Raw genomic sequence first — 24,548 nt, forward strand, 5'->3', positions numbered from 1 at the left:
GCAGCCCAGAAAGCCAAGCAGAGCCTGGGCTGCAGCAGCAGCAGTGTGGCCAGCAGGGCCAGGGAGGGGATTCTCCCCCTCTGCTGTGCCCTGCTGAGACCCCACCTGCAGTACTGCATCCAGCTCTGGAGCCCCCATTGCAAGAGGGCTGTGGAGATGCTGGAGTGTGTCCAGAGCAGGGCCAGGAGGATGCTGAGAGGCTGCAGCAGCTCTGCTGTGAGCACAGACTTAAAGAGTTGGGGCTGTGCAGGCTGGAGCAGAGGAGGCTCCCGCGTGGCCTTCTTGTAGCCTTCCAGCATCTGAAGGGGGCTACAAAAAATCTGGGGAGGGACTTTTGAGGCTGTGAGGGAGTGCCAGGACTGGGGGGAATGGAGCAAAGCTGGAGGTGGGGAGAGTGAGGCTGGATGTGAGGAGGAAGCTGTCCTGATCGGGTTTTGCTGTTCCCCCCTCTGTCATCTCTGCCCAAGATCCTTAGATTAAAAAAGAATAAATCCTGGGTTAGAGTAACTTCTTCAAAATATCCCTGCTGGGTTTGAACTCTGTCCAAGAACAGTACAGCAACTTACAATACAAACACTGGCATTGTAAGTGGAGGCTGAAACGTCCTTAGATAACTTATGCAGAAGTTGTTGGGTAGGGAGGTTTGCTTTTGCTATAGAGACCTCATCTGCTAATTTCAGGAGGTATTTAGGGCATGGAAGTGCAGCCTAGAGAAGCTGTATTGCAAGGGTGTGCCATCTGCTAGGGCTGAGAACATGGTTCAGTATGTTTGCATAAGCAAACCTTATTTCCTGTTGTGTGTACTTGGGGAAATAGAAAGGATTTCAGAAATAGCCTTCCTCACTTGCTTTATCCTGATGTTTTTCTTTGGGCATACAAATATCTACTTCACTATGGTTTAAAACATACAAATGGCATAAAACAGGGGAGGTGGGAAAAAAAAAAGAAAGGGAGGGGTAAAAAAGGAAGGGAAAATAAAGAAAGTATAGGATATAAAATTCAGCCCGTGACTGAAGTGTCACTGAGGTGAAGAATGTGGCAGCCAAGACAGAACCAGATATCTGTGTTGTGACAGTAATCCAGAGGTTATTGCTGTGAGCTTGGGGTGCTGGCAAAATTGGAAAGGGTATAAACACTTTTCTTTCAAGAGTTGCCCTAGCTTTGAATTCCAACTGTGATGGGCTAAGAAGACATTCTTTATTACAGAATAGTTTGTGCCTTATCTAGCTGTTCAAAAAAGGACCCAGGTGACCAAGAGAGCCAGTGGCATCCCGGGCTGGCTCAGGAGCAGTGTGTCCAGGTGGGCAGCAGAGCCAATGGCATCCTGGGCTGGCTCAGTAGCAGTGTCGGCAGCAGGACAAGGGAGGTGCTTCTGCCCCTGTGCTCAGCACTGCTCAGGCCACCCCTGGAGTTCTGTGCCCAGTTCTGGGCCACTCAATTCCAGAGAGATGTTGAGGTGCTGGCAGGTGTTTGGAGAAGGGCAGCAAGGCTGGGGAGGGGCCTGGAGCACAGCCCTGTGAGGAGAGGCTGAGGGAGCTGGGGGTGTGCAGCCTGCAGCAGAGGAGGCTCCGGGCAGAGCTCATTGCTGTCTGCAGCTGCCTGCAGGGAGGCTGTAGCCAGGTGGGGTTGGGCTCTGCTGCCAGGCAGCCAACAACAGAAGAAGGGGACAGAGCCTCAAGCTGTGCCAGGGCAGGTCTAGCTGGATGTTAGGAGGAAGTTGTTGTCAGAGAGAGTGATTGGCATTGGAATGGGCTGCCCAGGGAGGTGGTGGAGTCACTGTGCCTGGAGGTGTTGAAGCCAAGCCTGGCTGGGGCACTTAGTGCCATGGTCTGGTTGGTTGGGCAGGGCTGGGTGCTAGGTTGGGCTGGCTGAGCTTGGAGCTCTCTTCCAGCCTGCTTGATTCTGTGATTCTACTTGTTTCGCATCTCTGAAGGCTGAGAGTGGTCAGAAATCCAGCATAGCAGCTCTGTGGTTTTTCTTTCTGACTGCCTTGGAGACTCCCTAGTGACATTGGTTAGAGGACAAATCTCAAAAAGGAAAAGATAAATATTGACAGGCTTTGTATTTGTCTTGCTTCCATTTTATGCTGCTCCAATACTGTGGAAACAAGTGAGCTCATAGGATTGTCCATAGCAGACTCTAAATCCATTCAGCATGTTTACACTAAGTGGAGCTTCTAGATCACAGCTCACAGGATGTCAGGGGTGGAAGGGACCCAAGGAGAGCATCCAGTCCAACCCCCTGCCTGAGCAGGACAATCCTATCTAACACAGAGCACAGAGGAACACATCCAGACAAGCCTGGAAAGGCTCCACAGAAGCAGACCCCACAGCCTCTCTGGGCAGCCTGTGCCAGTGCTCTGGGACCGTTCCAGCAAAGAAGTTCCCCCTTGTGTTGAGGCAGCACCTCCTGTGCTGCAGCTTACACCCATTGCTGCTTGTCCTATGCCAGGGAGCAGTGAGCAGAGCCTGTCCTCCCCTCCTGGCAGCCCTCAGATACTGATAAACATTGATCAAATCCCCTCTCAGTCTTCTCTTCTCCAGACTGAGCAGCCCCAGGTCCCTCAGCCTCTCCTCATCAGCCATGCCCTGCAGTCCCCTCATCATCCTCGCAGCCCTCTGCTGGACCTTCTCCCCTCTGAAACTGGGGAGCCCAAAACTGAACACAGTATTCAAGATGAAACAATAAATGAAGCAATATTAATCCTGAGACCATTATGTTCATGTCACTGTGGCTGTGCCTGACATACCCAGAGTCTGTCACTTCGTTTATGCTGCTTTGGATGCTTAATACTCCTGGCAGAAATGCTGGAAGTAAGCTGTGGGCCAAGGCTATTGGAAAGATTGTTTTTGTCTGTTAAGACTTACTGACATTAGGACACAAAGCCAGACAGGAAAGCTGATAGGGAATGGTTCTCTGGGCCCTGTGTGTTTTATTGGCCAAAGCGACATGAGGGCACAGGAAGGAGACTCTGCAGTGGCTGTCTCTCCGAGAGCTGCTTTCCTCCAGCCTCTCAGCTTCCCCTCTTCACGCCGGCAGTGGGGAGAGCAGGGGCAGGTGCTTCGCTCGCTGTCTCGTGTGCTGCTGTGAGCTCTTTGGCTGAGACCTACTTGCCCTAGTACTAGAGGTTAGATCAAAACGATGCACCTCTTTCTTGTTCAACAGCAGGCAGCAGCAGTTCAGTGGCCTCTGTAAACGTATCCTGCACTGAGACCTTCCTTCGTAACTGGCACCCTGTGTGCTTGCTTGCCGGATGTGTTCCCTGCCCACTGGCTTGGCTCGGTGCCTCCTCAGGCCCAGGACCGAGGGCTGTTGCAACGTGGACCAATAATGCTCAATAGTCCTGCAAGGAGTGGTGTGGGGTGGGTGTGGTGGAGTGCATGGTGGAGCCCTGGTGTCATTTGAAGGTTTTCCTTAGTATGAGGGGGGTGAAAAGGACTCCATAGTAAAGATCTCTTGAAAACCTTTGCTTGAAGCAGAAACTGTTGCTGCAGCCTCCTGCCTGCCCTTAAGTTCACACCCCCACAGCCTCAGGCCGGTCTGTAATCTCTGTGAGACAGTGCAGATTTAATAATCAATCCAAGGACTCCTTTGTGTTAATAAGAGCCTGGCTAATTTTGCTTCAGGTTTGCAGCCATGCCAGTTCTGCTCAGTTGTGTGAATTTCAGACCAGCTCCTTCTGCCTGTTCCAGTAAATAGAGTGGAATTCAGATGCACTTTTTAATTTCTTCCTTCCCCCCACCCATCCCTTTGTCTCCAGAGGAGTGATAGAACTGAAGTACAGATATTTGTCTTTCCTGGACTAACACATTTTTATGTAGTGCTGAGACCTCTGTCTTTATTCAGCTGACTGCTCTGTCCACCTTGCAAAATAGCTCAAGGTCAGTCAGTCATCTGAGAAATAGAATTGTCCTGGTCTTGGCTGACCAGCAGGAGGAGGGAGGTGCTCATGCCCCTGTACTCAGCACTCATGAGACCATGCCTCGAGTCCTGTGCCCAGCTTTGGTCAGCACAGTACAGGAGGGACACTGAGGTGCTGGAGCAGGGACAGAGAGCTGGGGAGAGGTCTGGCACACATGGCCTGTGAGGAGCAGCTGAGGGAGCTGGGGGTGTTCAGTCTGGAGAAGAGGAGGCTGAGAGGAGATCTTATTGCCCTCTGCCACTGCCTGAAAGGAGGTTGTGGTGAGGCTGGAGCTGGTCTCTTCTCCCCAGTTACTAATGATAGGACAAGAGGAAATGGCCTCAGGTTGCATCAGGGGAGGTTTAGGTTGGCTGTTGGGAGGAAGTTCTTTCCTGAGAGGGTGGTCAGGCACTGGCACAGGCTGCCCAGGGAGGTGGTGGAGTCACCATCCCTGGAGGTGTTTAAGAGGAGAGTGGATGTGATGCTGGAGGCTGTGGTCTGGTGCTGAAGGATGCTGGGATGAAGGTTGGACTGGCTGATGCTGGTGGTGCTTTCCAACCACAGCCATTCACAGTGATGAGATGTTGTGCTGAGGGACTTGGTTCAGTCAAGGACTTGTCAGTGTGGAACTCATGATTGGACTCCATGAGCTTGAAGGGCTTTGCCAATCGAAGAAATTCTGTGATTCTGTGAAGAGAGATGCACATGGCAGAGGCTTGGCAATGAGAAGGAACATGAGGAGCAGAATTTTCTGAAACAGTCCTAACTTTGCTTCAACCCCAAAGTTCAAAGAGCAACAGTATGGTAATTGCCAACAGACACTGGTGTGGGACCTGCCTGCTGAAGGACCCGTGGGAGCATTGGGTACATGAGGTTGTTTACCAAGATCCATCCTGAACTGTCTGACTTCCAGCAGACCCACGGGTATCTGCAGGAGGCAAGGATCTGAGTTCGGAAGGTACAGACGAAAGAGATATAGATGGGTAGGGAGCAATCCTGAGGAGAAGGACTTGGGAGTGGTGTTTGATGAGAAGCCTGATATGAGCTGGCAATGTGTACTTGCAGCCCAGAGGCCACCCATATCCTGGACTGCATCAAAAGAAGTGTGGGCAGCACTTCAAGGGAGGAGGCGATTCAGCCCCTCTCTCTGCTCTTGTAAGACCCTGCCTGGAGTACTTTATCCAGCTCTAGAGCCCCTATGACAAGAAGGACGTGAAAGTGTCCAGAGGCCATGAGTAAGATCTGAGAGCTAGTATGCTTCTCCTGTTAAGACAGGCTGGGAGAGAGAGAGATGGGATTGTTCGTCCTGGAAAAGAGAGGGCTTCTTACAGCAGCCTTCCTGTATTTGAAGTGTGTCTCCTGAGTAGCTGGAGAGGGACTTTCAACAAAGGCATATATTGATAGGATGAGGGGTAATGGCTTCAAACTGGAAGATGTTAGGAGGAAGTTGTTGGCAGAGAGAGTGATTGGCATTGGAATGGGCTGCCCAGGGAGGTGGTGGAGTCACTGTCCCTGGAGGTGTTGAAGCCAAGCCTGACTGAGGCACTTAGTGCCATGGTCTGGTTGACTGGCCAGGGCTGGGTGCTAGGTTGGGCTGGCTGAGCTTGGAGCTCTCTTCCAACCTGGTTGATTCTATGATCGATTTAGATTTGACATTAGGAAGAAATTCTCCACCATGAGTCTGGTGAGGCACTGGAACAGGCCATCCAGAGAAGTCATGGAAGCTCCAGTCCCAAAAGTATTAAAAGCCCCAGTTAGATTGGACCTTCAGCACCCGGGTCTAGGAGGAAGTACCCAAGCCCACAGCAGAGGATTTGAAGTAGACATTCTCTAAGGTCCATTCCAACCTGAAGTATTCCATGATTCTTATTTGGTTGGCTGTTGCCTGCATCTGACACCTCTCCGTGCTCTCTCCTCCCACAGGTAGCTGCAGTGCGTGTGTCTGTGAACAGCAGCTCGGAGAGCCTGCAGTACCCCGTGCTGTTCGTGGTTCGCCAGCAGAAGGGTGTGCTCTCATGGCAGGTCCCACTGATTTTTCGAGGCCTGTAAGTTCTGGAGTCTTCTCCTTGTAGCACTCCTGGCTGTCAGCTGCATTTGTCGCCAGCTTTTCTCACGTGCTAGATCTTGCTACCCCTGTGGGGTGCAGGGCTTGAACGCGACACCCAGTGGACAGGAGAGCCTTTATTCCCCAGCCGAGCTGTGACCCAGCAGCTAAGGTGCGTTTTCAGGAGCTTGTTCAAACCCTGCTTGCATGCACCACAAGCAGCTGTGGAAATGACAGCAGTGCCATTTGGTACAGTTGCTGTCTTGGTGACACAGGCAGTGACACTTGGCTCAGTGTCAGCTGGAAGGCCAGGATTTGGTAGGTAATCTCTTACTTGACAGCATGCTCTTGTCTCGTAGCTTCTCAGATGTGTGCACAGATTACCAGGAGGCTTGTCTGCTGGAGATCTGCCTGTGTCACTACGGTTGTGAATCTGCCAAATGGCACTGCTGTCGTTTCTGTGGGTGCTTATTGTGCATGCAAGTAGGGTGTGAACAAGCTCTTGAAAGAGCACTCTGACTGCTAGGTTACAGTGCATTTGAGGAACAGAGGCTCTCTTCTGTTTCCCACCCTGGGTCTGTTCTAGGGGAGGGTTGTTTTTTGTGAGTGTCTTGTTTCTGAAAGTGTTGCTCTTTTGTATCCTCAACAGCCTTAGCTAGTTAGGCTGCAAGTACTGAGGCTCTGCAGGCACCTTAGGCCATCTGAGATGTGAGGCTTCATCCTGTGACTGAACTTATGGGTCTGGGCAGTGTCTTTCCTGGTGCAGTGCATTGGTTGATGCAGGAAGTGGTTACAGCAGCAGCTACTCTGGGTTGTCATTGCTTCCCTCTGCCTCCAGCAAATGGCAGATGTACTGGATCTGCAGATGGCACAGGCAGCCTCAAGGGAAGTGAAATGCTGAGGATGCCCAGTCCCTTATGCAGACCACAAGAGGCAACAGAGGTGGAGGTTGAGCTCTGAATAAAAGACTAAATGGTTTAGGACTTTCAGATTAGGCTGTGGGCAGCCTGCTCTAGGGTATGGTGTCCCTGCCCATAGCAGGGGGGTTGGAATTAGATGATCCTTGTGGTCTCTTCTGACTCTGACTGATTCTGTGATCAGCATTTCAGTTATGCAAGCAGAAGAAGTGAAAAAAAAAATGTTACTCTTGGAACTACAAAACAACTTTTTAACTGTCCAATTTCCCCTCCTTCCCCTGGCTGGTATAGCTATCAGAGGAGCTACAATTACCAAGAAGTGAGTCGGACCCTTTGTCCCTCTGAGCCAGCACCGGAGACAGGACCCTCCGACCAGATCATATTCGTGGACGTCGCCTCCATGGCACCATTTAACATTGCCTATGAGCTCCTAGTCACAAGGCTTGAGAACTTCCAACTTAAGTAAGCTGAGATGTGAGAGTACAAATATAATTTATTGGTGTATCTGCTATATAGAGATTCAGTCCACCTGTCTACTCTTCCCTCCTTTCTCCTTCCCAGGAGGGGAAAAGCCCAAACATTTTCTGACATTTCTTTTCTAGGACCAGCAAAGCCTTTAACTTCACTGCCAGCCCTTCCCAGCCCCAGGTAAGGAGGAATCCTCTGGGGTGTTAATTGTGTGGTTGATGTGAGCTTTACTTAGATATGGCAAAAACTTTATAATGACTAGGCAGGGAAACTTCCTTACTCTTGATTTTTCTGTGGGTAGAGTGGAGAGATAGCAGTACCTCAGCCCCTCTATAGGCACTTAATTCAACAAAACACTTGACCACAGAAAATATGTCTGCAGCTCAGGAAATGACAGGCTGGATGGGTGGGCAGAGGCCAGTGGGATGAGACTGAACAAGGCCAAGTGCAGGGTTCAGCACTTTGGCCACAACAAACCCAAGCAGGCTGGAGACAGAGTGGCTGAGAGCAGCCAGGCAGAGAGGGATGTGGGGGTGCTGGTAGAGAGTAGCTGAAGCTGAGGCAGCAGTGTGCCCAGGTGGGCAGCACAGCCAATGGCATCCTGGGCTGGCTCAGCAGCAGTGTAGGCAGCAGGACAAGGGAGGTTCTTCTGCCCCTGTGCTCAGCACTGCTCAGGCCACCCCTGGAGTTCTGTGTCCAGTTCTGGGCTCCTCCATTCAAGAGAGATATTGAGGTGCTGGAAGGTGTCCAGAGAAGGGCAACAAAGCTGTGAGGGGCCTGGAGCACAGCCCTGTGAGGAGAGGCTGAGGGAGCTGGAGGTGTGCAGCCTGCAGCAGAGGAGGCTCAGGGCAGAGCTCATTGCTGCCTGCAGCTGCCTGCAGGGAGGCTGTAGCCAGGTGGGGTTGGGCTCTGCTGCCAGGCAAGCAGAAACAGAACACGGGGACAAAGTCTCAAGCTGTGCCAGGGGAGGTCTAGGCTGGATGTTAGGAGGAAGTTGCTGGCAGAGAGAGTGATTGGCATTGGAATGGGCTGCCCAGGGAGGTGGTGGAGTCTCTGTCCCTGGAGGTGTTGAAGCCAAGCCTGGCTGGGGCACTTAGTGCCATGGTCTGGTTGATTGGGCAGGGCTGGGTGCTAGGTTGGGCTGGCTGAACTTGGAGCTCTCTTCCAACCTGTTTGATTCTGTGATTCTGTGACTGCTTCTTAATTGATATAATGCTGAGATTTTTGTAAATCAAAATATTAGGCAGTCTGCAGGGGGAGGAGGTGAAAAAGGCAATTCAGAATATAGATGGATGTTGGAATAGCCCTGAGACTGGCAATAGACAAATGTAACAACTGAATCACAGAATCAACCAGGTTGGAAGAGACCTACAAGATCATCCAGCCGAACCTATCCCCCAGCCCTAGCCAGTCAACCAGACCATGGCACCAAGTGCCTCATCCAGTCTTCTCTTGAACACCTCCCAGGACAGTGGCTCCACCACCTCCCTGGGCAGCCCATTCCAATGCCAATCACTCTCTCTGCCAACAACTTCCTCCTAACATCCAGCCTAGACCTGCCCTGGCACAACTTGAGATTGTGTCCCCTTGTTCTGTTCCTGGTTGTCTGATGGAGGAGTTGTCCAGAAGGAGAAATTAGATATGCTTATGTCGGCCAGGAGTGTTGCCTGAGTGTGTTGATGCCACTCAGTCTGCGTAGCAGAGAGCTGTAACTCTCAATGTCCCTTTGGTTTAGTTCTGTATTCTGTTATAAGTCTCCTTCTGTGGGGTCTCCTTCTGTGGAGCCTTTCCAGGCCTGTCTGGATGTGTTCCTCTGTGCTCTGTGTTAGATAGGATTGTCCTGCTCGGGGAGGGAGTTGGAGACAATGATCTCCTTGGGTCCCTTCCAACCCCTAACATCCTGTGAGCCTGTGAAGTGTGGCCTAAAAAGAAAATCATAGAAGTGCCCTCAAGGATCTGAAGTTTCCAAGGGTAGTGAGCCTGCACAAGCAAGGAGCTCAGACTGCCTGTGTCCTTGCTTGGTGGAGATAAATTGTGCTCTGCTGAAGAAACCAGCTTGGTGAGTTTTCTGTTTGGATGGACTCGCGGTCCAAGCCTGCTCTCTCTCAGCAGGGCAGGGACTCTGCTTGGACGGTGGAACTGGAATGTCATGCTTTAGTAGAAATGGGCAAACTTGGAGAAAGGTGTGTTGTGGTTTGGTTTGGGTTTTTTTGTGCTTATCCCTGCCCTCCACTTGAGAGTCCTACTCCCTGGAAAGGGGCAGGAGAAGGGAAATAGGAAGCAGTTGGCCTTTGCTCAACGCTGAGGTTTAGCACTTAAAGGGAGCTCCCTAGCTGGGAATGTCTCAGGTTACAGTTTTGCAGCAGGAGCTGAGGCAGCTTCCAGAGTGACAGCAGTGGCTGTCTGGTGACAAGAATGAAGGAAGAAAAGTGTCAGGTGGCAGTCCTCAGCCTTGTGTCCCTTCTGAGATGGAATGAGGTGCCCATCAACTCCTTGCCACCAGCTGTGACTGAGGTGAGCTCTTGGGATCTGGGTTTTAAGTAGGACCATGGGAGTCTTAGCAACAAGCCTGCCTGCTGGGGCAGTGTGATGGTTTGGGTGTTCCCTGCCACCCCACACGTAAGAAAATCCCCCAGACCAGACTCAGCAGAGCTGGAAATCAGAGTGGAGCTTTCTATGTACAGCTTAGTACAGTACCCAAGCAGGTGTTTACAATCTGTGCAGCTAGAGACAGACACAGACAAGTGAAAAAGTGATACAGAAACACAGCAGCCCTCCCAGAAACCAGAGTCCCCAGCAGGGGCTCCCAACCACCCTGCCACCTCCTTCCCACCCCTCTGACACCCCAGACTTTGCCTTAATTCAAGGTGAGTTTGGAGAATCAGCCAGGGGGGTTAGGAAGCAGAGGGATTAGTTACACAGATGGCAGGTTAGGGAGAGAAGGGAGGCAGCCAGAGCCAGAGAGCAGCTCTGTTATCTGTGTTTGTGTTCTTGTTCTTACCCATCTCAGCAGGCCTATGAGTGCAGCAGCCATCACCACTGCTTCCTTTTCACAGCCTGGCGTCTCATTCCTCTCACTAAAATATTCTAGCTTCAAACTAGCACAGGCAGGCACAGAAACCCTACTTCTCCAGCAACTGGCTGGTAAAATATATCAAATATTACTGGAAAATAAGCAAGTGATGACATTTCTTGGAGCATACTTTCACCCAAATCTGAAAAAAAAACTTTGCAAACTGTCCTGCGCACCTGCCCAAAACATAGAGGTGCAAGAAATACTACTCCTTGCTCCCAGAGGAAGAGCAGGTGTATTGGCAGGTGTTAGGCTCACCCAACATTTTGTTCAGAGCTGGAGCTGAATTATTTGCAAAGCTGAAGTGAGAGGAGAAAAAACCCCAAACCATTAGCCTTTGTCCTCAAAGCCAAGAAAACCCCAGAAACCTAAATCCTCTAACTAATACCACATTTTAAACAGTTTCGGCCATCTCACCTAATACTTTTCATGGCCTGTCCTTGAAGCAACCCATATGAGATAAACTTCATGATACATCCTTATATCAAGTGCAGCCAGCAGTGTGAAAAGATCTGGAAACTGCTCATAGCAATATAAAATAGAGCAGGATATTAAAATGAAATCACTTTAGCTTGATCAGGTGGAAAAAAGCTTAAGGGGAGCAGAAATTATGCTGTATCTTGCTTGTGATTCACCAGCTGAAGATGTCTGTGCCTGACAAGTGTGCTGTGCAAGGGGGAAGAGTTGTCTGTCTGTATTTGATCTGTTTTTCTGTAGTGTAAGTTCCTGGTGTTTGAAATCCAATTTTTTGTGAGAGCCTTCCACATGCAGCCCGAAAGCCCAGCTTGGACTGTTGGAGGTACCTTAGGGAGGCTCTGAAACTAACTGCAGGGCTAATTTCTGGACTGTAACTCTCAGCACTCTGCTCTCTCTGCAGTATTTTCTGTACAAGTTTCCTCAGGATGTCGATTCAGTCATTATTAAAGTGGTGTCTGATGCAGTCTACCCATGCTCGGTTGTCTCCGTCCAGGATATTGTGGTAAGTCTGCAGAGAAGGGTGAGGAGCTGCCTGCTGAAGCTTTGTGTCCTGCTGTGAGGGGGTCTGTGCCCTTGTAGAGAGAGAACAGCCTTAGGAAGTGCTTCATTCCAGTGCAGTGGTGGTAAAGGGAACACCTGAAAGAAGAGCGAGAATGCTGTGGGGAGGAGGCAAAGTTGAAGGTGCTGAGTACAAGCGGCTCGCACAGGTGGTGTTGTGGCAGATAGGTGAAGAAGCTGTTCACCAGCCTGTCCACAAGGTGTTTGTTATGCTCCCCTCGTGAGGTTTAACACCCTGTTACCTTGTGGCACAAGTCTGTCTGTCCATGGAGTGGTGTTGGCTGGCGTGCTGGTGGCTGAAGGAAGGGACAGGGTCATTCCCTTGGCTCTCCTCTGGCTCAGGGCAGCATGGGAAACTTCTGGTTTTCAGACATGAGGTCTTTCTTCCTTTACATTTGATTTCCACTCCAAGCAATTACTGATCCCCTTTTCTCGGAAGGGGAGAACATCTGTTCCCTGCCATTGCAAGTTGGCTTTTGCTTGCAGCTGGGAAAATAGCTCCACATTTATCCTCCTTTCCCACTGCCCCCAGTGATGCAGGGAACTGCACTGTGGGGAGCAGCAAGATCATGGCAGAGGTGCAAGGTGCCTTGGCTGTTGGATCTGAAGTCCTGGCACTCACCTTTAATACCTGAGGTATTAAACTGCCCCCATCCCTATGTTAGAATAGGAAAGACTGATAGACATTTTTTCACCCTACTGGGTAGTAAGAGCAGTGGGAAAGAATGAGATGAGGACAAGCACAACAGACCGCAAAGCATGACACAGCCAGTGTTCAGCTGAGGGTGTGCACTGCCCTGTGGGAATGGAGTGATCAGTTTGGTTGAATCCTCTTCTGGAACTAAACTGCAGACCATTTTGAGGACAGTGTGGATGGAGAACAGCCAGGCAGAAAGGGACCTGGAGATGCTGGTAGACAGCCAACTGAACAGGAGCCAGCAGTGGGCCCAGGTAGCCAGGAGAGTCAATGGAATCAGGAGCTGTGTGGCCAGTAGGACAAGGGAAGTTATTCTGCCCCTGTACTCAGCATTGGTCAGGCCACACCTTGAGTACTGTGTCCAGTTCTGCACACCTCAGTTCAAGAGAGATGCTGAGGTACTGGAATGTGCCCAGAGAAGGTCGATGAAGCTGGTGAGGGGCCTGGAGCACAGCCCTGTGAGGAGAGGCTGAGGGAGCTGGGGGTGTGCAGCCTGCAGCAGAGGAGGCTCAGGGCAGAGCTCATTGCTGGCTACAACTACCTGAAGGGAGGCTCTAGCCAGGTGGGGTTGGGCTCTTCTGCCAGGCAGCCAACAACAGAACAAGGGGACACAGTCTCAAGTTGTGCTAGGGGAGGTCTAGACTGGATGTTAGGAGGGAGTTCTTCCCAGAGAGAGGAGCAGCTGAGGGAGCTGGGGTAATTCCCAAACCACTACAGTCTCCCTTAGAAATGTGATAGAATTTTGTTCCTGGTTTAACCCTTAGTTGTCTGGTTTAGTGCCCAGTGTATGATCTGGACCACAACGTGGAGTTTGATGGCGTTTACCAATCTATGACCAAGCAGGCAGCCATAACAGTGCAGGTAAGATGCTCGTTTTTGTCACAGTGCTTTTGGGCTTTTGGTTGGTTGGTGAGTCTTCTTTTTTTTGTTTCTGTTGTTGTTTGTATGGTATTTGTATTTTGGTTTTTGTTTTGGGTTTTCATTTGTTTGTTTGATTTTGTTCTGTGGCTTCTTGTATGTTTTGATGATTCTGGAAGGTGTGATGGGTTAGGACCTCAAACCAGCACATAAGGCTGTGAGCCTTTGTTTTTATTGAATCAGCCTCTGTGCTCAGCAGTGATGTGGCCACACCTTGAGTACTGGGTTGTTTGGGGGCCCTCAGTACAAGAAGGACGTTGAGGTCCAGGAGCATGTATAGAGAAGGGCAACAAAGCTGGAGAAAGGTCTACAGAACAGGTCTTCTGAGGAGCATCTGAGAGTACTGGGATTGTTTAGTCTAGCGAAAATGAGGCTGAGGGGAGACCTTCTAACTCTAAAACTACCTGAAAGGAGGTCGTAGTGAGGTGAGGGTGGGTCTCTTCTCCCTAAAGACAAGTCATAGGAGACAAGGAAGTGGCCTCCCCAGGGTAGTGGCTGAATCTGCATCCCCGGAGGTGTTTAGAATGCACAGCGCTGTGGTGCTGAGGGACGTGGTTTAGCAGCAGGTTTGATAGACGTAGGCAATGGTTGGACTTGGTGAAAGGTCTTTTCTAACCAAAATGGTTCTATGGTTTTATAAATGGAGAAGCAATGTTTCCTTTACTAGAACTGTTTCTTTGCGTAGGTAGGTCTTTTGCATCTTAGGTACTGAGATTCTAGATCAGAGTGGTCTCTTGGCATAACCTTGGAACCTTGGCATAACCTTGTGCTACTTAGTGTTGAACTCAGCTTGTTGTCAGCAAGGATGAGCGGAGCATCATCAGAAGCCCAGCTCTGTCCAGAACAGGCAGACCTGAGTCTAATACCTAACTGAAACCTGCTCTCTGTCCTTTGAAGCACTGCCTCTAGAGGGAGAGGCTTCTTCATACCTCATGGATTTTTCTCTTCTTCCATCCTTCCATAGAGGAAGGATTTCCCAGGCGAGCAGTTCTTTGTCGTCTTTGTCATCAAGCCAGAGGATTACGCCTGTGGTGGCTCTGTGCCTTCTTCCATTCATGGTGAGTTGTGCTGAGATGTGGGTTTGGTTGCTGTGTCTGGGAGATGGAGCAGCAGCAGATCTTCCTGTGGGATAGCGTGGTATCATCTTATGCAGGGAGCTGTAAGAGAATGAAGTATCAACTTGATGTTGTCAGGTAGGTTAAAAGCCTTTCACTGATCTAGGAGGTGGCTGGCTAGTACAGCACTTGGCTTCCTGAGGTTATGGGCTTTTTGGGAGGGGCATTGGTGTCTTGGTAGATGCTGAAGACATCCAGGTAGTGCTGTTTACAGCACTTTGGTTGGTGGTTTAGTTCAGGCTCTTCTCCCCATTGCTGCCATATTCTCCTTCTGCTGGCATGGCGCCCAGATAGCAGTTCCTGTGGGTAGCATCTCCTACTGCTGTCTTGGGATTTATGGCAGCCCTGGACTTGGGAGAATGGGAGAAAAATAATACTTTGGGGAGAACAATTTGACAAGAGCATTGTTCATAGTGCTCTTGCCAGCCAGCAAACGCTTCAGGAGCAGGGGTAAATGCAGAGCTTCCATCACTCATGCTGTAGCTGTACCTGGAGCAGAGACATTCCTGTCCTCAAAGCTGGATGTCTTCCTGCCTGTAGAAGAAGCAGGGCTGCAACCAACAGAGATATGCTGGGCTTCCCATGCCCCAACTCCCGAATTTCCCCTCTAAAAAAAATCATTATCTTTTGGGTGTCTTTCTCTCATTCTGAAGCTATCAGTAGAGCTCTACTAGCAGGGTATGCTGACCCCTTGTGAAACACAGCGACTTGCTAGCATGGCACTCTGCACAGAAGTGTTTTGCCAGCAGAGCTCTGGCCAAAGGCACAAGTGGAGTGCTGGTATATGTAGTGAGAGAAACTGCCTTTTGGAGGCTAGATGAATAGAAAGTGGGATGCTGTTGGGATTCAGGCATTCAGACTTAATCAATGTGTGGAAATCTCAAGCCCCTAGGGATTTCTAGTCTGAAAACCAGGTTGTGGATAGGCTGTACGTGAACAAGTCTAAGAAAGGCCTAGACAGACTATAGTGAAGAGCCAGGCTCTAAGTGTTTGTGCAAGTGCAGGGAGGTAAGAGCAGGGCCGAAGGTCATTCATGTTTGATTGCTTTTGTACTTGCTGTGCATGTTGCGTCTCACAGGGAATGTCAATCGCACCTGGAACCTGCAGCGGACGAAGAACCTTCAAGTGACAATTGTGCCTTCAATCAAAAGTCAGTGGTTTGGGGGCAGAACAATGCAACTTTACAGGGGAACTTGGCAGTTTAGCACAGCAGGGGGTGGGTGGGCTGGAAGCCCTCTGGGATGGTGCAGAATGCACCAGCAAAGAAGTCAAAACCAGCTGGAACCCTTGTCCCCTCCAGGCTAGCACTGGGGGTGAAGAAATGGGGGGAGACCTTGCACCAGGTTCTGCCAATACATCTTGAAGAAAGCAGATGAGTTTTTAAGGGCTGTTTGGGGCTGGGTGTTGCCACCAGATTGTATTAGCAAAAGCAAGACAGAAGTGCTGGGTCTGAGAGGAGCTGTCCTTGCTCTCTGAGATGACTGATGCTTTCTTTCCTCAGAGTCTGTGTATGTCCAGGCCATGTTCTTTAGCTTCCTGAGTTTCCTTTCCTTCTACCTGGGCTCGATGGTTGTTGCTTGTGTGCACTACATCAGGTGAGTTCAGGGGTTTTACAGGGCTATCCCTGTTTCTCATCATCCTCAGAGATGTGCCCCTCTGCGCTACATCTGGGGCAAGTGTGGTGGCAAGCACTGACCAGAGCAGCCAAAGAAGTCTCTGATTACTTGGTACACATCTACTGACCACCAACCAGAAAACCTTTCATAGAATCAGTCAGGGTTGGAAGGCAACACAGCCCCCTGCCATGCCCAGGGACACCCTACCCTAGAGCAGCCTCAGCCAGCCTGGCCTTAAACACCTCCAGCCATGGGGCCTCAACCACCTCCCTGGGCAACCCACTCCAGCCTCTCACCACTCTCCTGCTCAACAACTTCCTCCTCACAGCCACTCTCACTCTCCCCACCTCCAGCTTTGCTCCCTTCCCCCCAGTCCTGTCACTCCCTGACAGCCTCAGAAGTCCCTCCCCAGCTTTTTTGTAGCCCCTGCAGATGCTGGAAGGCCACAAGAAGGTCACCTGGGAGCCTTCTCTGCTCCAGCCTGCACAGCCCCAACTCTTTCAGGCTGTGCTCACAGCAGAGCTGCTGCAGCCCTCTGAGCATCCTCCTGGCCCTGCTCTGGACACACTCCAGCATCTCCACAGCCCTCTTGCAATGAGAGCTCCAGAGCTGGATGCAGTACTACAGGTGGGGTCTCAGTAGAGCAGAATAGAGGAGAATCACCCCCCTCCACCTGCTGGCAACACTTCTGCTGCTGCAGCCCAGGCTCTGTTTGGCTTTCTGGGCTGCAAGTGCACACTGCTGGCGCCTGTTGAGCTTCTGGTCCAGCAGCATCCCCGAGTCCCTCTCCTCAGGGCTGCTTTCCAGCCAGTCCCTGCCCAGCCTGCAGTTGTACTTGTCATTGCCTCGACCCAGCTGCAGGACCTTGCACTTGGTCTTGTTGCAGCTCATGAGTTTGGCTTTTGCCCACCTCTGCAGCCTGTGCAGGTCCCTCTGGATGACATCCCTGCCCTCCAATGTGTCTGCTGCACCACACAGCTTAGTGTCACAGTCCTCTGTGAGCACTTGAGGGGGTAGAAATGCCCCTATTTTGGAAATCAGAGAGATGGACACCAAGCAGTTTTGGCTGAGCCTTGTCTAGTCCAAACAGTATTTTTCTTGTTTTGTTGTCGTTGCTTTGCTTTGCTTTGGGTTTGGTTGGTTGGAGGTATGCCAGTGGTGTCCACCTGCTGTGGCTGGCAGGTGGTGATGTTTGCAGGTTGTCTCATGGGTGCTGCCTGTTCTGTTTTTCAGGGTTCAGAGGAAGGCTTCATCTGGGAGATTGCGTCGCGAGGATGGTAAGGTCACTCTTCTGGTGTGTGACAGCCTTACACGACCGTCACAGGACTCAGGCCAGGCAAGGGCAGGGCTGTCGGTCAGGGACCTTTTGTCCTCTCAAGCCTTCTTCCCCGCACATGTGCCACATGGTCTCTGGTGCTGAAGAAATATGTTAGAGCTTCCTCCCCTCCCTCACACGAGGGCATTTGAAGCAGGTTGCCCAGAACATGATCCTGAATCCTTCCTTGAAGAGCTGGCTTTTAGTGGGGGGAGGAAGGGCAAACCTTGGCTAGCCTTGGCTACAGGCTAACATTCCTGGTGCCAAGTCTGTCAATTTCTAAGCAAGGCACTGTAAGATCTCCTGGCTGGTTTAAGCATGGGGTCTCTAATACTTTGATATGTTGTTAACTGAGTTGCAGACAATCAAGTGGCTGAGGTTCTAATGCAGCTAGGTAGTGGTGTTGCATTTCCCTCGGCACAGGGTCAGGTTTGCCTTCTGCTGCACCCACATTTTGACGTGCCGCAGATTTCTGTGCTATGAAAACAAAACTGCATCTAAGAGGCCACCAGTGCAAGATGGAAGCTTTTGCTCTGTGGATGTAGGGGTTGAGGGCACTGCCTTCTGGAAAAGTGTGGGAGGCTGACTGGGTTTTTTTGTTTAAATATTTGGTGCCTGCAAAGTAGCTCAAAGCATTGGTCTGAGGATAAAGGAGTCATCACTTGTAGCTCTCTCTTGGGGAAAGGGAATATGCTACACTTTGGCAGCATTGAAAAGGTCTTGGTGTTTTCCCCTTTTTTTTAGTCTCCATCTTCTTCAGTCTGTCTGATCTGTTGCATACCCCCAGATAAGCATGCCAGTATTAGGTGATCTGTACTTAAATGGTCTGCAGTAGAACTTCACTCTGACTTGATATGACTCGAGTTAATATTTCTGCTGAGGATCTGGGGACTCTTCAGAGCGTGGCTTCTTCACCCAGTAGGATCCATACATGCATCTCTCTATGTGGAATGTGTGTGAAAGGTTTGCTTCACAAGCAAATGATCAGAGGACTGTAAAAATATGCTTTAAAATAGTCTTATTATAAGTCATTTGGTATAGATCCAGCTGTAAGACAAGAGCAGGTCTTAGGTCACTGGAGGAATAGGAAGGGCCTGTGCGTTGAGGAGTTTGGGGAAACTGAAGGGACTTGGCCAAGGCCCTGGAAGAGATCCATGGTGGTGACAAGGGATCACTGTCTAAGGCAAAGAGGCACAGTCTTGGCCTGGTGAGACAAGAAGCCCAAAGAAGTTATGCTTGTGCTGCAGCTGGCAGTTCATGTACTGAACTCGCAGCTCAGACGCTGTCTTTCCACGCTGCCCTGGGAAATGTGGAAGTTAAATTCTAGTGCTTGGAAAGTTCCCAAAGACGCTGTAGGGCACAGATGATGTGCTCGTTACAGACCAGGATGGCAGAGAATCACAGAGTGGTGGGTGCTGGGAGGAACCTCTGGAGATCATCTAGTCCCACTGTGCTGCTAAAGCAGCTTCACCCAGGGCAGGATGCACAGGAACATATCCAAGCAGGTTTTGAGAGCCTCCAGAGAAGCCTTCTCTTTTCCAGACTGAACAGCCCTAGCTCACTCAGCCTCTCCTAAGAGATGCTCCAGTCCCTTAACCATCTCTGTGGCCCTGTTAGACTCTCTCCTGTAGTTCCCTGTCTTGCTTGCACTGGGGACCTCAGAACTGGGCACAGTACTCCAGGTGTGGCCTCACTATGGCTGAGTAGAGGGGAAGGAGACCCTCCCTGGATCTGCTGACCACATTCTTCTTAATGCACCCCAGGATACCATGGGCCTTCTTGCCCAGAAGGGTGCATTGCTGTCTTGTGGTCAGCTTGCTCTCCACCAGGACTTCCAGCCCTTTCTCTGCAGAGCAGCTCTACAGCAGACCAACCCCTAACTGGTTCTGGTGTATGAGATTATTCTTCCCCAGGTGAAGGGCCCTACACATGAAGTGCAAGAGTCAGAGGTTCCTGGGTAGGGAAGACTGCTGAACAGCATCACTGAAAAACCAGAGGAGTGCAGTTCCTTCACAGTTTACAGGGATCCTCCCAGAGGCACTTGCTCCTCCTGTGACCTCTCCTCTCCCTGTACTCTAGGCCACCTTCAAACGCCCGACACTGCATATCGCAGCCGCATCCTGTCCTCTGGGGATCCACATCCTCCCCACATGCTGTTTCTTTCTCCGTTGTGTCTCTTCAAAGGTGTATCTGACTAACACCTATAAAATGGTAATTAGGATCTTCCCTGTCCTCCAGATCACCCAGGGCATGCTGGGTTTTTTTTGCAGTCTTTTCCCCATCATAGAAACAACCAGGTTGGAAGATGGCTCCAAGCTCAGCCAGCCCAACCTAGCACCCAGCCCTGCCCAAGCAACCAGACCATGGCACTAAGTGCCCCAGCCAGGCTTGGCTTCAACACCTCCAGGGACAGAGACTCCACCACCTCCCTGGGCAGCCCATTCCAATGCCAATCACTCTCTCTGCCAACAACTTCCTCCTAACATCCAGCCTAGACCTGCCCTGCCACAGCTTGAGACTCTGTCCCCTTGTTCTGTTGCTGGCTGCCTGGCAGCAGAGCCCAACCCCACCTAGCTACGGCCTCCCTTCAGGTAGCTGCAGACAGCAGTGAGGTCACTCCTGAGCCTCCTCTGCTGCAGGCTGCACACCCCCAGCTCCCTCAGCCTCTCCTCACAGGGCTGTGCTCCAGGCTATTGGAATTTCCCACCCATTGGAATTTCTCTTCCTCCAGAGAAGAACTGAATCTTGGCTTCTTGATCACTCCAGTTTCCTTTCCCCTGCCCCACTAAGAAAGTGTGGATAAACATTCTGAGCAATCTATCTGTGCCCTTTGTCTGTGAATAGCTTTCAGCTCCACGTGCCTCTTTGCTCCTGTCACCTCTCTTTATGCCCAGATTCTGTGGTTAGTTTTTCTTTAAATCACATGGCACGTGTCCCATTCCACGTGTCCCATGTCCCATGCCACATCATCACTATCAGCAAGGGCTGGGGGAACCACGCCTATTGTGGTACATTTACTTTGCTGACTCATTTGCACACTGGGAATTGGGACAGAAATTAGTGGGTGAGCTGGATCTGAAGTAGTTGTGAGGGACAGGGCAAAGCACCTCTCCTCCTTAGTGTCCCTGCTTTGTCCAGATTTAGATCTTTCCCTGGTTACTTGAGAGAGAAGGTTGACAGGTCACTGGAAAACATAAAGCTTGGCCTAAAATAAGAGGGAAGCATCCCTGTGGGACAGGACTGGCAAGAGTTGGAGTTGTGCATGTGCCTTGGTGCCATGGACATGGGGAAGTGCTTCTGTCAGCCTCTTCACTGTGGCCTGGGTTTCCAAATGGCTGTAAAGCAACAGGAAAAGCTGCCACAGGACAGGGAGGATTGTACGATCGGTGACGAACTGAAGGTGGAACTTCTGCAGCAGCCTCCTGCTGTTCCCAGCTCAGGGCTGAAGGGATGTCACGCACGCTGGAGAGAGGACTCTGCCTGTGCCTGATGGTGTGGGACAGATCAAATACTGGGAAGCCAGAGATGCAGCTTGGGAAGCCAGGCCATTGCCAGGCTGCAGGAAAGTTGCTTGGCTTTCTGTGCCATATCCTATACTTTGCTACTGACTGACCACATGATGTTGCAAGAATGAGGCTTTACAAGCAGCTGAACCTGTTTGTCACCACTGGGAGACATGGTCCTGATCCTACTGCTCTTGTTTCCTTCCTCTTTGGGGAGACAGTTCATTGACAGCTGTGAGAGAATTCATCTGGTTATGGGTCTTGCTATGTTTGCATGCTGCCATGGGTTGGAGGGAACCTCTGGAGATCATCTAGTCCAACCATGCTGCTAAGGCAGCTTCACCTAGGGTATGTTGCACAGGAACACGTCAGGCATATTTTAAAAGAGCCCAGAGGAGACTGCACAACCTCTCTGGGCAGCCTGGTCCAGGCTTCCAGCACATTTGCAGAAAGAAGGTTTGCCTCAAGTTGAAGAACAACTTCCTGTCTTCCAGTTGGTGCCTGTTACCCCTTGTCCTATCACTGAGGAGCAGCGAAAAGAGATTGGCCTCATCTCCTTAGCACCCACCCTTCTGGCATTTTTAAACATTGATTAAAAACCCCTCTCAGCCTTCTTTCCTTCAGGCTAAGCAGCCCCAGGTCTCTCAGCCTTGCCTCATAAGAGAGATGTTCTGTTCCCTTCCTAATCCTTATAGCCTGCTGTTAGACTCTCTCTCCACTAGTTCCTTGTCTCTCTTCAACTGAGGAGCTTGGAACTGGATACAGTCCTCCAGAAGAGGCCTCACTATGGTTGAATAGAGGGGCAGGAGAACCTGCCTTGCCCTGCTGGTCACATTCTTCTTAATGCACCCCAGGGTACCATTGGCTTTCTTTGCTGCAAGGGCACATTTGCTGTCTTCTGGTCAACTTAGTGCCCACCAGGACTCCTCTCTCCACAGATCTTTTTTTCCAGTAGGTCGACCTTTAACCATGCACAGGTGCATGGAGTTGTTCTTGCCCAGGTGTAGGACTCTATGCTTGTACTGGTTGAATTTCATTAGGTTCCTCTCCACCCAACTCTCCAGAAGCAGAAGGAGAGAATGTGAAGGAGGAAAAGGAGGGGAAAGGTCCGGTGCAACCTGACTGGGAGGTGCAGCCCACCTCACTTCAGGTGTGTGAGCAGAAGGCAAGGTGAAGACACACTTGAAGAGAGGTGAGGCAAGGTGAAAACCTAGCCCTCAAAGGCTTGCCCTTCTTGTCATCAGCACAAGATGGTCACCACTTTTTTGCATGGGTCATTTTCTTCTTCCTCCTTGCTTGGTTAAAACTGTGCAGCAGCTGTCTTGCCAATGGGTGTCTATGACTGATCAGAGGATAGCTGGAGGGATAGTGTTGGAACAGATCAGTGCACCAGAAGGCAGAAGGAAAAGAAGTGGAGCTTCAGAAGGGTGCTCTGACTATCACAAGACTTGCACTAGAACTTGCCAAGTCTTGCAGCCCCATAATGTAATCCCTACAGGGTGTGCTGGAGGGAGGTTCAGGCTGGAGTGGAACCAGTAGCCTGGGGAGAGGAGTGAAGGGAAAGGGTTAGCTTAATGTTCCAAAGCAAGGGTTTCCCTTTCTGTGCTCTAAGCTCTAGAGGGAGACTGCCATCTGTTTGGAGAAACGTTGCTTTTCCCAAGTCCCTCAAGCTCTTCAAGTTGCTTGTCTTCTCTGCTGAGATGTAATTTTGAAGCACTGACCTGCAACTCACTGTCTCTTTTGGGTCTGTTTCTGTTGCAGGATCTGAGATTATGACAACTTCTCACCCCATCACAGCTAGCACCCCCGAGGGAAGCAGCTATGGTGCTATTGGTACGGTATCTTCCACAAATGGGGCACAGGAAATGTTCTGTCTGGGGCAGAGGAGGGCACTCTAAAGCCAGAAGGGAATAAAGCTGCAAGCTGCTTTAGTAGCAGCTTCTAACTACTTGAAAAAAACCTTTTTTAGTATTGGGAGGTTCAGGCTGCAATTTAGGGCAAAACATCTGCATCTGAAAGGTGCCACACCTCTGGAAGAAGTGCACAGGGTCTGCTGTTGGGAATGTTCAGCTGGATGAAGCCAGAGTCACCTGGTAAATGTTGGTGACAATGCTGCTTCAGACCGGAGGTTGACTAGGAACTGGCAAAGGTCCCTTCCAACCAAGCTTCTAAGAGTCTTATTAGCTCCTCAAGCCTGCCTTTAGAACAAGGCATGCCTATCACTGGCAGGCTGAAGGGTTACGTGCCACAGGGCAGGGCAGAATTGGTGCTTCACTAGGAGACAAGAAATGTCACACTGTCAACAGGTGAGTCACACCCTGGCAAGAGAGGAGAAAAGCCTCACTAAGGTCCTGCTAATCTGAGATGAATGGGAAATGCCTACCTTGGTGGGGTAATTTTGGTCACCTTGCAACAGTTCTCCCTTCTGTGGAAGGACTGGTGTTGAATAGCTCAGTACTGTGGTCTTGTGGGCATAATCTGGGCAGCCTGCAGCTAAAGGGTGAGGCAGGGCAGGTCCAGGGCTGTGTGAGGCAGCTGCTCAAGTAAGAGAGGAGAGCGCTTCTCTGTAATCTTTGGTCCCTGCTGAGGATGCATTTGCTCACTGTGGTGTAAAAACAGCCCTGACGCTCAGATGCAGAATAGAATCAGTCAGCTTTCTCTGTGCTGTGTGGAGGGGGTTTACCCTTTACTCTGCTTGTTTCTTTTCCCTTGGTCTGCCTCAGATGAATCAAGCTCCAGTGGTGGACGCCAGTTGTCTTCCCCTGAGCTCAAGCCACCAGCTGGTTATGACACAGACAGCTCTGTGGAGGAGGAGAGTGACTTTGACACCATGCCAGAAATTGAAAGTGATAAGAATGTCATCCGCACTAAGGTATAGCACTGGGTCATGGACACGCCTGGGCCACCACCATCACTGGTCATTTGCCAGGAGTTTAAGTTTAGAATCACAGAATCAGGCAGGGCTGGAAGGGACCACAAGGAGCAGCCAGTTCCAACCCCCTGCCATGCCCAGGGACACCCTACCCTAGAGCAGGCTGCACACAGCCTCAGCCAGCCTGGCCTCAAACACCTCCAGCCATGGGGCCTCAACCCCTCTTTGGATGTGGCCATCAAGCCAGTTCTGTATCCACCCAGTGCTCCACCCATCAAACCCATGTGTCACCAGCTTGGAGACCAGGATGTTGTGCGGGACAGTGTCAAAGGCCTTGCTCAGGTCCAGGTAAATGCTGTCAGTAGCTCTCCCCTCGTCTGTGAATGTTGTGACCTGTCCACAAAAGGCCACCAGGATTGTCAGGCAGGATTAACCTTAGGCCAGCACAATTTCCTGTAGACTCGGGGACTCAATGAGCTCATTGTGCAGAAGAAAATGATCCAGATAGCACCAAGCTGCCTATTGTCCAGATACACAGGCATCTTCCACTAGCTTGTGTCGTCTTCTTTAGCTCTTTTGTGTTTGTCTTCCCTCTTTCCCCACCCACTGATGTTTCAGGTCTTCCTCTATCTATCAGACTTGTCCAGGAAGGACCGGAGGATTGTCAGCAAAAAATACAACATCTATTTCTGGTAAGGAGAGGACAAACTGGTAAGGGCCAAACTCTGGACCTGCTCTCTGGTTGTGGAGCTGGCCCACATGCCTTTCAGAACTACACTTTGGACCCGATGGTATTCTTGGAGCAATGCTGTTACATGCTCTGAGTCAGTTCCAACCAGTAACTACAGATACCACCTACCTCAAATGAGAATGTTTGTGAGCCCTTGCACACATGGCCCTGGAAGTAGCTTCTGGTTTGCATCACTGCTTTAATGCATGGTAGCAACTGGTGTGCTGGAACATTCTGGGGGAGGGGAGAGGTTGGCACTCCAATGCACAAGTTTGTGTTCCACATCTTGGCTTTTCTTACATTGTTAGCATTTGCCTCCTGGTTTTCTTATCACATTTGCCCTT

At 50.7% G+C, this 24,548-nt stretch overlaps 1 protein-coding gene across 7 annotated transcripts in view; it reads left to right on the forward strand.

The window, feature by feature from the left end:
* The window catches only part of SIDT1 (SID1 transmembrane family member 1), a 52,011-nt gene that overhangs the window by 8,857 nt on the left and 18,606 nt on the right, over positions 1-24,548 (forward strand). For 4 of the 7 annotated variants that reach the window (XR_010302281.1, XR_010302280.1, XM_064142951.1 and 1 more), the window contains exons 2-13: positions 5,825-5,946; positions 7,154-7,324; positions 7,465-7,510; positions 11,281-11,382; positions 12,913-12,996; positions 14,018-14,111; positions 15,247-15,318; positions 15,670-15,763; positions 17,018-17,061; positions 22,364-22,435; positions 23,326-23,474; positions 24,093-24,166. Coding sequence is in view for 5 of the 7 variants with exons in the window: in XM_064142951.1 (XP_063999021.1) it covers positions 5,825-5,946; positions 7,154-7,324; positions 7,465-7,510; positions 11,281-11,382; positions 12,913-12,996; positions 14,018-14,111; positions 15,247-15,318; positions 15,670-15,763; positions 17,018-17,061; positions 22,364-22,435; positions 23,326-23,474; positions 24,093-24,166 (1,124 nt within the window). In the remaining 2 variants the exon portion in view is untranslated. Of the gene's footprint in view, positions 1-5,824; positions 5,947-7,153; positions 7,325-7,464; positions 7,511-8,964; positions 9,390-11,280; positions 11,383-12,912; positions 12,997-14,017; positions 14,112-15,246; positions 15,319-15,669; positions 15,764-17,017; positions 17,062-22,363; positions 22,436-23,325; positions 23,475-24,092; positions 24,167-24,548 lie in introns of those variants that run through there. The other 3 variants (XM_064142953.1, XM_064142955.1, XM_064142954.1) reach the window with 3 other exon arrangements.

Source organism: Pogoniulus pusillus, chromosome 5 (genome assembly GCF_015220805.1).
Source record: "Pogoniulus pusillus isolate bPogPus1 chromosome 5, bPogPus1.pri, whole genome shotgun sequence".
Lineage (NCBI taxonomy): Eukaryota > Metazoa > Chordata > Aves > Piciformes > Lybiidae > Pogoniulus > Pogoniulus pusillus.